This window comes from Vanacampus margaritifer, chromosome 17 (genome assembly GCF_051991255.1).
Source record: "Vanacampus margaritifer isolate UIUO_Vmar chromosome 17, RoL_Vmar_1.0, whole genome shotgun sequence".
Lineage (NCBI taxonomy): Eukaryota > Metazoa > Chordata > Actinopteri > Syngnathiformes > Syngnathidae > Vanacampus > Vanacampus margaritifer.
Window position 1 is genome coordinate 19,316,161 of NC_135448.1, and position 15,738 is coordinate 19,331,898.

The 15,738-nt window shown below is 42.6% G+C and overlaps 1 protein-coding gene across 5 annotated transcripts in view; it reads right to left on the reverse strand.

Moving 5' to 3' along the window:
- Window positions 1-16: 16 nt before the first annotated feature.
- The window catches only part of elmo1 (engulfment and cell motility 1 (ced-12 homolog, C. elegans)), a 42,487-nt gene continuing 26,765 nt past the window's right edge, over window positions 17-15,738 (reverse strand). Inside the window, exons 7-23 of one of the 5 annotated variants that reach the window (XM_077549137.1) lie at window positions 15,567-15,602; window positions 13,659-13,758; window positions 13,422-13,573; window positions 12,374-12,452; window positions 11,991-12,032; window positions 11,274-11,324; window positions 11,066-11,188; window positions 9,803-9,931; window positions 9,445-9,549; window positions 9,254-9,362; window positions 6,876-7,012; window positions 3,615-3,778; window positions 2,673-2,785; window positions 2,103-2,210; window positions 1,949-2,031; window positions 1,798-1,875; window positions 17-1,011 (exon numbers count right to left, since the gene is read on the reverse strand). In XM_077549137.1, the coding sequence (XP_077405263.1) occupies window positions 811-1,011; window positions 1,798-1,875; window positions 1,949-2,031; window positions 2,103-2,210; window positions 2,673-2,785; window positions 3,615-3,778; window positions 6,876-7,012; window positions 9,254-9,362; window positions 9,445-9,549; window positions 9,803-9,931; window positions 11,066-11,188; window positions 11,274-11,324; window positions 11,991-12,032; window positions 12,374-12,452; window positions 13,422-13,573; window positions 13,659-13,758; window positions 15,567-15,602 (1,810 nt within the window). In that variant the 3' untranslated portion in view covers window positions 17-810. Of the gene's footprint in view, window positions 1,012-1,797; window positions 1,876-1,948; window positions 2,032-2,102; window positions 2,211-2,672; window positions 2,786-3,614; window positions 3,779-6,068; window positions 6,400-6,875; window positions 7,013-9,253; window positions 9,363-9,444; window positions 9,550-9,802; window positions 9,932-11,065; window positions 11,189-11,273; window positions 11,325-11,990; window positions 12,033-12,373; window positions 12,453-13,421; window positions 13,574-13,658; window positions 13,759-15,566; window positions 15,603-15,738 lie in introns of those variants that run through there. The other 4 variants (XM_077549138.1, XM_077549139.1, XM_077549140.1 and 1 more) reach the window with 4 other exon arrangements.

Sequence of the window (15,738 nt, forward strand, 5' to 3'; positions counted from 1 at the left end):
CGACATGGCTCCTACAAACACTTTACATCTTTCAACCTTTAATGTAAACAGCAGTTTTGTGGGGCTTTGAAAAATTGGACAGACAAAACGTGATGGGTTTAAATAGGAGGCCATGAGGAGGCGTGTGTGTTGGGGCTTGTAAATAATACTGTATTTTATACATATATATATAAATATATATATATATATATATATATATATATATAAAATCATACTAGAAATCACAACCATGATCTGTTTTTAAATTAAATATACATTAACTTTCAAATTTTTGTCAACACAAAATTTCCACCCCCAAAAACTTTTTTATAACAGCTTCACAATTAAACAAATAAACATTAAATGATCAAGTAAATATTGCTCAGGAATGTGGTGTACAGCAGTCGTTCAGGGATCTTTGTGACAAAAAAAAAAAGTTGTAACAGTCTTGAGCAGACAAGAAGTGTGTTTTTTTGTTTTTGTTTTTTTAAGTACTTCTCGTGGTGTGGGGGAAAAACATTTAGCTGCCACGAATATGGTGAAACTCGTGTCATGTGACAGGAAATAAACAAGTGGACTACAACTAACATGGCCATCCCTCCCTGCACAGAAGCCCTGAGGACAAATCATAAAAATAAAAATTCTTGATTTTTAAGGGAACACTTCCTGGTTCCTTGTGGTCTCCATAGCAACAAGGAAGACCAAACAAATAAAACAAACTATCACAGTTCTTGAAATCGTCCAGTTTTAAAGGAAGGCGAAAAAAGATGCAGGGGAAGAAAAAGAAAAAAAAAAGGTCCAGTGAGTACAGCAGGGCTAAACTAAGCTAAGCTAGTTACAATCGTAAACAAAGTCATAGTTGCTAGGCTCTTTGGGAATGGGGGGCGGCGCTTCGGGGATCTGGATGTTCTCCAGGTCCAGTAGGCGGAGCTTCATCTCCATGGAGAGCAGCGTGTCCATGTCGGATTTGGTGTAGTCGCTGGTCATCTCCTTGCCGAGGAGTGCGTTCAGACCGTCCGTCCACACGCAATACTGTCACAGGATCAAGGACAAAGAGTCAACTACTGTGAACTGAGGGGGAAAAAAAGGAAAATATTGCAAAATACATGCTAATACAACTAGCAGCTACTCCTACATTTAGCATGAAGTCACAATTAGCTGCCTTTAGCTTCTTCTAACTTCAAAAAGCAGCTAGTTGTCATTTGTCACGCTTAGCTGCCAGTTACAAAATTGAAATGACTTTGCAGCCCACTAGATGGCGCTGTGGCACAATGGTTAAGAATCACTGCAGTAGAGGATGACAGCTGCCATTAGCCATTGTACATAATTAGCATCCTCTATTGACCTTTTTCTGCTTTTTCTTTTTTTTTTTTTTTTTTTAGCTTCCAACTGCTCCCAATTGCAGATAACTGGTGGCTAATGACAACTAGCCACTGTTAGCTTCTTATTTTATTTTTTATTATTCGATTAACTTCAAATGTACAGAACATATTGGCATAGTACATTGTTGAACATTATATAGAAAAGGTAACAAACAAGCTTAGAAATCTCCTAAAACAACGCAAAATACATACAAATTTTAAAGAAAGAAAGAAAGAAGAAAAAAAAGTAGCCACTGTGAGCTGCCTTTAAGATCTTCTGACTTCCACGCTAGAGATTGACCAACTGCTGGTCACATGACATTTAGACACCATCTTGTTACCCTGCTGAAACCGAGTTAGCCAAATACAGCACTGCTAGCATCTAACAGTAGCATCTCATTAGCTGCCGTCAAAACAAATGTTGTTGAAACGTTAGCCGACACTTAGCTGGTCTCACCTCATGTTTGTCCGGAGCGATAAAGTTTAAGTACTCGTCCGACTCATAGAGGATGGAGAAGGCCAACTCCAGCACCTCCTGTAGGGGGAGAAAATGATTATTTGCTCGTCAACGATAGCGCCGTTAGCGGTTCTTGTTAGCATTAGCGCACCTTGTTCTGCTTGAGAGCGCCCTTCTCCTTCATGTGAGGACAATCTTTTCCCGTGACGACGGCCTTGATGTCTGCCACGGGCACTGCGCGGAAAAGGCGCCGCTCAACGTCAGCATATTGTCCACCGGTCATGTGACAAGATGGCGGCACTCACGTTTGTCCTGCAGAGAGTCGTGGGGTACTTCCCCTTGGGGACTTTCCTCGAGGTCCCCGTAGTGCAGGACCTTGTGGTTGGGGGACAGCCGGCAGTACCAGAACTTGTCTAGAAGCAGGACAAAAGTAATGGGACGGACAGAGATGAGTCATTTCGACATGAACAGAAAACTAGTGACCTGAAATGGGTGGCGTTTGTTTAGTGCTAGGCTAAGGAGTGGGCAGGTTGGCCTTCTTGGATGCTAGCCTGCGCTCAGGCACCGGAAAAGACACTTTTGGTGGCTCGGGTCCACGTGGAGCAGATGGACTTGTGGGCGGTGTGGAGGACGTTAGCAACTGTGCGTTTGTGTGCGGACACAAGTCCATATGACGACTCGCAATGCTACATGCTTATTAGCCGCGAGTAGCGTCTCATAAGCTTCTCGTCGCTTCCAAAAGCTGCTCGCAGTCGCTTCTCTCGTTAGCTGGGCCACTATAGCTTCTTTCGGCCTCCATGAGTTGCTATCAAGAACTAGCTAACTAGCTTCCGCAAGCTAATGCTACCTGCTAGCAGCTAAGGCCGGCGCGTCACCTTGTCTCCTGCGACTGCTGATCTTCCTGAAGCACGTTCCCTCACACAGTCGATTGAGCCGCTGCTGTTTGATCAGCTCCATAATCTCCGGCTGGATCTTCTCCCTCAGCTCCCTGCACCAACAACACGCACGCACGCACGCACGCACGCACGCACGCACAGCGGAATACGTTAGCATCCTGTCAAACACACAAATGTCATCTTGGTTCCCCAAAAGGCTGAGGATGATGAGGCTGTGATGTATTCATGGATGATGATTTACTATGGAGGACCAAAACTGGCAAAATAAATAAATAAATAAATAAAGGAATAAACGTGAAAATAAAAACGGATATAAAAAAATTTTATTCAAAAATTGAATTAAAAAAATAAATATAAATGGAAAAAAACAAACAAACAAACAAAACAAAACAAAAAAAAAGAATATATCTATCTGTAAATAAATAAAAGTAGAAATATATATTTTTTCAAATATAAAAAAAAGAAAAAGAAAATAATTGTGGAAATAAATACAATAAATCCATAAATAAAAAGGCTCTGCTCTCACGTTTATTTATTTCATGCTGCAGACGCTCTATTGGGATGAAATGTTGTTTGTTATTGAAAAGAGGGGGCGGTCCTAAGCGTGTCTTGGGTTGTAACTCCGTCGTTGCAAACTGCCTTTTATTGGTCGAGTGGCGAACAAGGAAGTCTTGCGGGCATGCACGGAGCGCTTGTCCACTTTTGTCCACTGTCATCACAACCATTTATTTCCACATGTATTTTTTTTATTTATTTTTGTATTTATTTAGACTTTTATTTATGGTATGCATATATATTGTTGTTTTTATTTCCATTTATATCTTTTTTTTGTATTACATTTTTTATTTTCACATGTATTTATTGTTAATTTTGCCACTTTTGGTCCTCCCTCGTTGGCTATTTTGTGACTGTCCGACTCACAGGATGGGGCGGGACTGGAAGTCCTCCTGATTCATCCTCTCCGACTGTCGTATCTTGAGGATCTCCGTGTAGCTCAGGTTCTGCAGGCGGCTCTTCAACTGGTCCAGCGAGTTAGGCTTCAGCGTCAGCGCTCGCATGATCTGCTCCCGCACCACCTGCATGACCTGCGCAAAAAGGAAACGGGGGGGCGGAGTCAGCCACAGGAAGTCAAACGTCAAAAAAGGTGAGGTCAGATGTGGATGATTTTCTTCCACTCTTCAAATCCTCGCATGTGAAGAAACACGGTGCGATGCTGCCCATCCCGGACGAGGTCCGTCGAGCGTGTCACGTTGAATACGCAACACCAGGCGCATCATTAAAATGAATGACAAGAGCGGGTCGTTTCCCAGCATGCATCAGCAACAAGACCGGAGAGCGCTGATGCATGCAAATAGAATCAAGAGCAATAGTTGTCATGCTAATGGATGATGATCTCGGGTCAGTCCAGCGCGCTTCAATATTAGCGTAGGCCACTTCCACTTGCACCTAATGAACACACAAGGGCTTTCAAAAAAAGAGATTTTTGGAGGGAAAAAAAAAAAACCCTGAGGCGATCGGCAAGCCTCTCCGCTTCTGTCCGTGTAGAAAAAAAAGAAAAGGCGAGTAGCTGGAGAGAAGCTCGCCGAGGGAGTGGGAGGTGAAGCAGGATGATAAAAATAGCGCGTCTGAACGCAACAAAAGGGGGGAGCAGGTGGCGCTGTGGGATGGGGGGGGGGGAGGCGTCCACAGCCCGAAGGAGGAAGAGTTGGAGAAACAGAAGAGCCAGTCACAAGAAAGACAAGATCACAACGGCGCCACTTGCGCTACTACAAACGTGCTAACGAGACACTCCATCCAAAAGAGGTTCTGCTCATCCGGGGAGGCGTTTTTGAAAACAACCTCGACTTGAGGAATATTTGTGAAGACTCAATAAGATTCTTCAATCATTGGGAGAAATCAAACAATTGGATTACAACAAAACCAAGCAGACACGATTGAGAGGTGGCAAATCCAGGTCCAGAAAGAAAATACCCTGCCACAGTTTGCCTTTAGCCCTCAGTGCTAGCTAGCTAGCTACTTAGCAGGTAAACAAGCACCATCGGCGCTAGCTAGGGAGACACAACATTAAAAGGGAAAGGAAAAAATCTTGACTTGGTGCTATTCATGCATCAGAATAATATTCCTTAATCAAGCGGAAATGGTTTGGAGATTGGATCAGAATCAAAACCACAGCATGTAAATAAATGCCGAGTCAGCGTTACAGAAGAGTAATCCTACGTTGAGGGATCTTAAAACACACATTTTAGGACTCGGCATTGGAGCGAAAGCAAATCAGGAAAGGAGGAGAAAGTATTGGCTTGACGTTGCTAATCCGGGATCTTGCAAATCTTGCGTTGAGTGGGGAAAATGTTTCAAGCGCTAATCCCAGTTTAGGAACAGTTTTGAAAGGTCACAAATGAGGAGGGGCGTAAGCGTGTGCATCTCGTTCCATCTCCATCTCCATGCATGCGGCGTCACACAAGTGCAGGATGCTTTCAAGCGGTGAGATTCCATTTGGTTGCATTCAGTGGGATTACGATGCAATTTGATGGATTATGTTGCCATTTGAGAGATTAGGAGATCAATCAACCAGATCGCCAATAAAAAATATTTGATACATTTTAAAGCGGTTCGATTTGATTCAGTTTAATTTGATGCACTCGCATCTTTTCAATCAAAACCCATTTTCAAATTCAACTGTTACACTCTTACATGATCACATTCCTAACTCGGCGTTCCGGGATTATGTTAATCCCAAATTGGAATTTTGGGGAATAATCACAAATCCACATATATATTTTGTTTTAGCCATTATTTCAAAGACTGTGGACTGGATCAGAACAATCCCGAGTCAATGTTCCAAGAATGTGCTAATCCAGGATTGTGCTAATCTAGGAATGTTTGAGAATAATCCCAAATTCTAATAGTACCCATCATTAAAGAGAAAACCATGTTGAGAATTTGGATTGGATGGAAAGCAACGCAGGGAAATAGAAATGATTGAGTCTGCGTTCCGGGATTGCGCTAATCCCATGTTGACCCCCAATCCCCCCCCCCCACGGATAAAAACATCAGCGGATGAAGCACCAAGCGATTCTTGAGGTCACAAACGTGTGCTTGTGTGTGTGTGTGTGTGCGGCTTAATCCCATTCATAACAAAGCTTTAACCCCCCCACCCCGGGCACACACACACACACACACACACACACACACACAGCGCTGTTTATAATCCAGTAGATTATTTAGCAATTTTAGGTCGTCAGCATGACCATCCTCCATCTTCCTCTTCCTCCAGGTAGCAAACACTCCCTTCTCATCCTCCCCCAATCAGGCCGCTTCTTGACTGACCCCCCCCTCCCCCTCCCCCTCCTCCTCACGCACACACTTCCTACTTACATGTCAGCTCCATGGCTGCGAGCGTGCACGCGACTGATTCCCGAATCCTCTGCAGCTCGGGTGGACCGAGAGGAAGAGGAGGATGAGGATGAGGAGGGAGCGCGAGGTGGGGGTGAGGCAGATGGCGAGTCACCGCGGCGCAGGCAGCTCGTCTTGTCGTTTTGTCTCTCCCAGCGTATTCCTTTGCGAAGTATTCCCCTTGATAGGAAAATTGCCAACGCCGTCCGCACCTGCCTTCTTCGTCTTCCCTTCCCCTCGTTCTCGCTCTCTCTCTGTCTTATGTTGATCTACGGTTTGAAGCGCTCTGATTGGACGTGCGCCACCGCCGCACACGCCAATTGTGACACGGCCAGAGGATCACATGATGTGCGTGTGTGGGGAGGGGCGAAGGGGGGAGGGGGGAGGGAGTCACTACATCAGAGAGGAGATGGAGGGAGGGAAGATGAAGACGCTCACACAAACATGGTGACAATAAAAGGCAACGCGCTGGCCCAAACAGCGTCTCGCAACGCCACGTAATTGGAGGACGGTTGCTATGGCAACGGGTCCACGGTTGCCTAGCAGTCAGCGCTGTTAGCATCCTTGCCGCTGTTGAAATGCACGACGGAGACAATCCAGCGGATTATTACATCATGTCTTGCTTTTGTTTTTGTTTTTTTTCAGGATGCTACCGAGACAGAACGGTTGCGTCAAACCAAAATGGCCGACTTCCTCTGTCTTTTTTCTGGGTCGACTCTTTTCTACCAAATTGCCAGTTTGTGAATGAAACCCTCTTTGGTTTGTGAGATTTCAAAATGGAGGCCTGACCTTGTTGAAGTCTTCGCTGGTGGCCCTCATCTCCTTCCAGGTCTTGTTGAGCAGCTGGATGCAAATGCAGAAGAACTCCTCGAAGGAGCGGTCGTGCGTGAAGAACATCGGGTGGAAGTCGTGGCAGTTCTCGCCGGCTGCGGGATCAAAAGCACATGGAAAAAACACGCGGGGTCACGTTCACCTGCAAACAACTGCACGCAATCTCAGGATTCAGAACAATCGCACATCAAATCATCTTTGCCCATTGAAATGAATGCAAATGTCATTAATCCGTACCCTTATGAGATTTTTTTCTTTTTTTCTTGTAATATTAATATTTTCTTTCATTGTAATTTTACCTGAAAAAAATTCCCCCATGAAATTAAGTCTCATTTCCTCATTCTGTAATTTTTCTTGAAAATTTAATCTTTTTTTCCCTCAATATAGTTTTTTTCATGCACTATAAAAAAATGTTGTAGTATTAATATTTTATTTCTGAATGTGTTTTTTAATTGAATTGTGCACCCTCAGAAAAATATTTCCATTAAATGATTGATTTTTTCCATTAAATAATTGTAATAAATACATCATCTATCCTCATAAAATTCAAAAACAAATCTTTCCACATAAATTACTCCAATGTAGGTGTTCAAATATCCAATTCTGAACGTTACACGGATGCTATTTTGCAGCCTGTCGATTACATTTTGCATTATGTGTTAGCATTAAGCTAACAGGGTGTGGCTGCCAGACTTTGGACACCCCTGAGGCCCCTTTCACACAAAATTTCTGCATTGCTCTTCTCTATTAACAGAAACTAACCCCCCCCCCCCCCCTCCAAAAAAAAAAAAAAAACGTACAGCGATAAAGCCCACTGACATCAACAGTGCGTCATGGGACGTGAGTGCCTTGGCTGAGGTCGGCAGGGCCCTGCTGTCATCCGAGTGGAAGTCTATTTTGGTGCCTGTGTGTGTGCGTGTGTGTGTGCGTGTGTGTGTGTGTTGCTCCAGGGCTCACAAATGTGTGACGTCAGCTCGTTAGTGGGCTGGACACCATGCAAATGAGGCCTGCAGGGGGGTGGGGCGGGAGCGGGGGGGGGGGGGGGGCTACTTTAGCGGGCACAGCGCCAACCCTGACATCTGCCAACATCCACTGATTGTGTGCGTGCGTGCGTGCGCGCGCGCGTGTGTAAAAGAGAGTCACCTTGTCGCTACGCCACATGACGAATGCACAGTGAAAGATGTCATCCTCGCTCTAATTGCCAGCCTCATGCCCCGCTGTCACAAGACAAAAGTGTGTGCGTGTCCAGCCCGCAATGTCAGCACCATTTTACCATCCAGTGTGTGTGTGTGTGTGTGTAAAGTAGGAAGGCTACAGGAAACAAACGTGTCATCTCATGCGCTAGCTCCAACACAAGGACAAATGTTGTGAGTTAAAATCAATCGATACAACGGAAAACAGATTCAAATAAACTAAATGTAGTAAATGAAAAAGGATAAAAAATAAATCAATACAACGTAAAACAGATTAAAATACACTAAAAACAAGCCAAACATTAAATACAATAAAAAAAATTGCAAATAACTGAATGAATAAAACAAAAAAGAAAAATTAAAATTCAATTAATTTAAAATTATTCAATTTATAAAATATTTTTAATAATATCAAAATTAAATTACAATACCAATAATAGCGCTAACATTATTAGCATTAGCACACAATCAGAATTAAGTCCACTTTTGGTACAAGACTAAATTGTAACGGTTGATAAATGCACGGTTGATACCTATGCTCCGCCCCTTTTTTCTTAAAGAGCCACTTTGAAAGTAGAAGCGAAAAGGCCAGCATAAGTTGAAGCACCGTGGGAACATCTGCGCTAATCGTCTCTAATGAGCTTAGCAGCTAATTGCGGCGGCGGGAGCCTCGCGGGCGAGTCGCTTCTCCGTCACTTCAGCGACAACGCCGCCACGACCGTTCCCGTTTTGTTTTGACATGAAATCCAAGCCAACTCATTTTTCGCGTGACACTTTCATCACCGAAACGCCGACTCGGATCCCGACGACGCGTCCGAACGGACGAAGCGCGCGAGAGCCGCAGATCCGTTTTAGCGAGTTTTGTGAGAGCGCCGCCAGCCAGCGCGGCAGATGGAGAGCCGGCAGTGGGCCGGCAGATGGAGAAAGGATACAAAAATAAACAAATATATCAATAAATAATAAAGCGGAGGCAGCGATGGAGACGCGCCAGCAAGCAAAAAAAAAAAAAGAGCAAAGAAAAAAAGAAATGTGCTGTCAACAGAATCCAACTTGAACTTATTAACAAGGAAGAAACTTTGACAAGATGGCTCAGAATACAAACAAAACGACGTACATTGATTTTTTTGTGTGTGTGCGACTTACGCAGCTCGCCCACTTTGAGAATCTCGCACAGCATCTTTGTGAGTTCGATGCTGCTGCGTCCGAACGGACACTCGTGCTTGTCCTCCCGACTGCTGTTCTCCAGAACGATCTGACGCGCCAGGAAAAGCAACACATGTTTCCTGGCGGTTGTCATTTTGGCACCAAGATGGCTGCCATGATTGTGGACTCACCCTGATGTAGGCGTCCTGGTGGTGCCGGGCAAAGTAGAGCATGTTGTCCAGCGCCAACATCCCGGGAGGAATCTGGGTGAAATCCACTGCCGGGTTCACGTGGTTCTGTGATGAAACACGGGAAAAACAAAAAAACAGGAACCTCAAGTTGTTTCAAGAACTTCACCACCATTGATGCTAGTTTTGCTAGCTTGTCTGCTGTTTTGCATTAGCAGCGAGCTTGCAGACTTTTTGGATGACAACGTTGATGTCGAGCGGATCAAAATGCACATTTTTGCTTGCAACTCAAGAGCAAACAAAATAAAAATATCAATCTGTCTGTTCGAGGTACGACTGTGTTGTTATCAAAGGCGCTTACGATGAACCCGAGTTTCTTGTAGTCGCGCGTGTACATGGATTTGCGCTTCTCCGTGCTGCCGCCGTTGCTGGGCTCGCAGTCCACGTCGAAGGCGATCCGACGCAGCTCGAAGATGATGTCCCGCTGAGCCTGAACAATTCAAACATTCACATTTGCTTCACTCTGGGCAAAGTTCGACATTTAAAAATTCCTGGATCGTACAAAAAAAATTTAAATAGTTATATTAAGTTCGATTTTCTTTCATAAAAATATTTAAAAAACAACATTTTTACCCTCATGAAATTTGGCCTTTTTTTGTTTTCCTCTAATATTAATATTTTTTTTCCTTTTTGTAGGCTTCTCATTTTGTAATTGCAATTTTACCAGAAAAAAAAACCCTCATAAAATGCCAATTTAAAAACAAATAAAATAATGATTTCTCTTTCTCATTTCCTCATTTGTAATACATTAATTTTTTGCTTTAAAATGTAATCTATTTTTTTCTCAAGAGTGTGAGTTGTTCATGCACTAAAGAAATATTGTACACACACACATACACACACACACACGCACGCACATACACATTTTCACCCACATACAAAAAAAAAAAAAAATACAAAAAAATTAAAATAAATATATTTAATTTTTTTTTAAGAAATATATCAAAAAAAAAAAAAGGGAGAGCAATGATGATGACATGTCAAATCTGTAAAATTACCGAATGAACAATACTGAGCTCTCCAGGAAAGAAAAAAAAATATATATATATATATAAATAAATAAATAAAAATATTTAATTTTTCAATTGCCAAGTGTTATTTTTAAATGGATTGTACACCCTCAGAAAAATGATTTTATTTCCACATAAATACATCTATCTTCATAAAATTCTAATATTTTCCTTGTAAATTAATATATATATTTTTTTAAATCCCCCTCACTTAATTACAACCTTTTAATCAGCTTTTTTAAAGTTTTCTCCCTCTCATAAATTTAAAATTTTCATAAAAGAAATTCAACTCAACTTTATTTCAGCAGCAATTTAACAACCATCGCAGATAGATTATATTCTCAGAAAATGAGAATATTTTTACTCCTTGATTTTTTTCATATATTTAATAAGAAAAAAAATATTGAAAAAAAAAAAACCATCCTCACTGAGCTTTGATGTAGTTCTTTTTATTTATTTATTTCCCCCCGTAAAAAAAAAAAATTGCCCCTCAAAGTTATGATTTTTTTGGGGGGTCTGAAGTGTTCATTGTAACATTTTATACAAACGCTGACCTGGTCTTGGGGGTCCATCTTGGTCATCATGCGGTCCTCCAGCAGGTTGAAGGTGAGAACCTGCAGAACGTACAGTTGGTGCGCCATCTCGTCGTTGATCGGCGTCGGGCTCCGGATCACGTTCTGACAAACGCAAAAAAAAGGTCAAAAACAAAACAAAAAAGCAAACGGGCCGAGCAGAGTCGGGCCGGGCCAAGTCGGGGCTTACGCTGAGGATGATGGAGCGCAGTTGCTTCTGGGCCAAGATGTGCGCCATCTCCTGCAAAACAAAGAGGTCATAATCAAGCAAAAATTCCAACATTTGAAACGACGATCATCGTGATTAAATAATGACAATGAATGGCAGCAAAGGAAAGACAAAACAGAGGCTGTGAAGTCCATGTCAGGTAGATTTCGTCCCTTTACCGTGTGGCACAGTTAACAGCATTTGTTCATTAAAAATACTAAACAAAAACGAGGGGGGGGAAAAAAAATCTGATTTAAAGAAGAAGAAGAAAATATTAGAATTTTATGAGGATAGATGTATTTATGTGGAAATAACATTTTTTGAGGGTGTACAATAAAATAAAATAAAAAACACAAAAATAAAATACTACAATATTTTTTATAGTGCATGAACAACTCAAACTCTATTGAGAGAAAAAAAATAGATGAGATAAAAAAATAAAAAAAAAATCGGGTAAAATTGCAATTACAAAATGTGAAGCCTCCAAAAAGGACAAAATATGAAGTCCTTGAATTCAAACGAATCTTTGCCGTCGAGGGCCATCAATGGCAGCCAATGAGTAAAGTGGGCCAAGTGACTTGTGGAAGGGGAGGGAGGGGGGCAGTGGGGGGGGGGGGGGGGTTGTTGTCTGTGAATTGGGAATTGTATTCTACTTATGCTACTACAAGAGCAACGAGCGTAGTGTAGCGGTGCACTTACTGTCAGGGGACAATTTAGGACGTCCACAATGTGCTCATCGAACTAGCGCGTTGTTGTCGTGCGCCGCGAGGAAACAAAGTCAGAAAAAAAGACAAACACCACAAGGTGAGCGAGAGTGACGGCGGCAAAGATGAAGAAGAACAAAAAAGAAGGCAAGCTTGGGTGCACCATTACTGACAAAAAATATTGCTTTTATTTTTTAATAGTGTGATGTCATTGCAATGCGGCATTCCGGCATGTGTGGCTGGGCTGGGGGGGGCGTGGGGGAGGGGGTCATTCATTATTAAAGGGCACAGCTGGCTGGACGGCGCCGATGCAAGGAGGAAGTTTGCAATTGCAGGCAAATGCGGGCGAGGACGGAGGACGAAGTCAAGTTTGCTTACTTGTCTCCTTTCCTCGGGAGCTTTGAGGAAGAGCGCGTTGATGACGGCGACCGTGTACGTCTGGATGTCTTGATCCGTCCTGGAATCACAAAAGTTCGCAATTCGTAGGCCAGCATGCTGCAATTTATTTTGTGGGGGAGGAAAATTAAGAATGAGTGAATCCTCAGGTGAATGCGGGCTTGTACAAATAATAAGGCCGCAATTAGGCTTCCGTCCCGATCTCCTGCCAATTGGAGGGATTCACGGCGTATCTTGAAACTATATTTGACGGTTTCTTAACTCTTTGACTGCCAGACGTTTTCAGAAAAGGGATGCCGTGGGTGCCAGCCGATTTAAGCATTTTTGACTGATCTTTCAAGGTCCACAGAAAATTATGTGTTTGGACTATGGAAACACACAGACTACCAAATGAAAGATTGGACTCTCATCTTTCATCAGAAAAAAAAAGTTTGTTTCTACCTTATTACGTTTTTCAGTAATCAACAATAGAAAATGGTTAGTTTCACCTCAGTTTTGAAAAAAAAACGTCTTTTAACGTCTTTGGCACTCATCCATAGGATTTTACTAAACGTTATTTAACGTTTTTGGCAGTCAAAGAGTTAATAATGAACTAAGTCCTTTTGTCAGATTTTTCGGGAAACACAAAATAATTAAACCATTTGCATCATGAAGAGATGATTTAGGCACACAAAAAAAGACTTAGGCAAGGGTGATTTATATTTCCTTGGAATTATTATTTTTTGCAATACATTTTTCACATTACAGTCAACCCGACGTACTCGCGGTTCAGGACGCAAAAATCTGCATCATTCAATTTATTTTTTTTAAATATTTTTTTATATTGTTTATTTGCATGTTTTTTTGTTTCCTCATTTGAAAGTGAATGTTTATCAGTGTTAAAAAAAAAAAGGGTTTGAGAAAGGGAAAAAAAATTTCCCGTGCCGCCGCTTTTATAATTATAGTTTTTTTTAAATAATACTCTCAAAGCTCCTCATAATGCATTTTCCCCCCCTCTGAATATTTCATTTTCTCATATTCGTGCGCTCACCCTTGCAGGTGCGGTATGAGCTGACCGATGGTGATCTCTTGCGCCACCTTGTGGTAGAGGTCCTGACTGTTGAGCACCATGGACTCCAGGATGGCCAGCGAGCGCTGCAGCACGGCCGTGTCCATGGCCGCCTTGTTGACGTAGCCGGCGATCTGCAACGCAAACGAGGACGGCCGCCTTCACGCTCCGCAAGCTCCACAACCTCCAGCCCGTTTTCAGCGGCGGGCCCGGCCTGACCTTCTTGATGAAGGCCACGGAAAACGTGTCCCAGGAGACGATCCCGTGGTCCATCAGCTCCACGAAGGCCGTCAGCGTGAACGACAGCAGGTCGCCAAAACTACAACAACACGAAGGAAAATGTAAGTAAGACGTTTGATGTTCCGGTCCAGTCCAGACGACGCTTTGGGAAACGAGGAAGAGGAGCGGGCGGGCGGGCGGGTTTTGTTGGGCGGCCAGCGGCGGCGGCGGACGAGGAAGAAGCAGCAGCTTGTTGGAGGAGAGACACGGAAACGCGGGAGCGAGGCGGGTGAAAGCCCAGTTGTCAAGTCATGCAAAAGGAGGAAACAAAGAGGAAGTGATGTCCCCAAAGTCACTAGACACTTGGCGCTTTTCCATTTTGGTTCACGTTTCATCCCGACGGGTCATTTACACTACTCGTGGGAAAAAACAAAAACAAACGGGTTGTTGAGAAGCTACGCATCGGAAGGCCTGCGACTACCACCATTGACGAACACGTTGAACTCCTCGAGCAGGCATTCGCGCAAAGCCAGAAAGCGCCTATTTGGAGAGCTGCCCTTTAATTCGGAATCCACAGAAGTTTTCCCTGCAGGAGGTTACACGTTTTTGCAAGACGCAGCGCCTCGTTGGTTAGCCTGTCGAGCGTGCTTAATAGATGCTAATTTGTTGTCACATGGTTGTCCTCGCAATTGGTTATTTGTCCAAATGATGCCATAGAAAATCTCAAGTGTGTAGTGACTTTTGGGGACATCAAAAACAATCCAAATTGTACTTGGTTGACTTCGATAATTGAAGGTCAAACTCAGGATCCAGCACATCCTTTACAATAGTGACCCCTGGTGTTCAAATGACAACAATGCACGTAGAGTCATTTGAATTTAGAAGAGCCGCATGACAAACCCAAAAAAATGATTTCGTCACATGGCACTTTTAATAAATGAATAGGAAGCTGACTCGGGAACTGCTAAAAGTAGTTTAAGTGCAGCTGAGCTTGTATTGCTCACGTGTCCAAGTTTGTATTTTTGTGTCCGAACAAAATGGTTTTCAATCATTTTTCATTTCATACACGAATAGTTCCTTTAAAAAAAATAAATAAAGAATCATCTTTTTTATTTTGAGTCATAAAAAAACGTTACTTTCATGAAACTCAGCCCCCCCCCCCATCCTGTCAAACTACATCTTAAAAAAAATAATAATAATAAATTCTCAAAATTAAAATTTTATTACCTGTAAGATGCCCCCCTTAAATTAACGAATGATAAAAAAAAAACAACATTTTAGGACCTCTGTATGTAAAACTCACATATTTGTCTTGTAGTACAGGAAAAAAAATCCATTTTTATCATTTAATGAGCGTTAGTATCCTTTTTTTACCCTTTAATCTGACAGCTTTACATTTAAATACGTCTTTCAAGAGATCAAGGCTGTTTTTAGTAAATACAAAATAATATTGATGATTGATATCGATGTTCAGTGAAAATGGTTAAATCGTTTAAATTGTGATGAAGAAGTAACAGAAAGATGAAAACATGATGACAGAAAGAAGCAAAATATCGTAAAATTGATCACAAAGCGAACCCCACCGTCACCATCAACCGCCATGACAGGACCACCAAGATTCAATTCATCAACCGATTGGCAAATGATCACCAAAACATGCTGCTAATCGAGAACTAAATCTTGGCCGTCCTTTGCATGAAGAGTAAAACAATGACCTGAATAAATAATTAGAAAAAGGGGAAAAAAAAGACGACATGCAACACAAAAACGGAAGCCTCGAATGAGTTTGCGATTTCCCAGAAGGCATTGCGGCGGCGCTCGCAATCATGCGGACTCGAGCGGCAGCATGTGAGAAGCAGAAGAGCGCAGAACTGCGCGGGCGGGCGGGGGGTCATTTGGGGGTCTTACCAGGGCTTCATAATCTTCTGGAGTTTCTGATAACGCCTGCAAACATTTCACAAACTTTGCTGTCAAATGACGCCGAAGGAAAACCGACAGCCACAATTGATCGAATGAAACCGAACGGCAAAAAACAAAACAGCCTAAATGTGCTGTATACATGCTTAGCTATGCAAAAAAA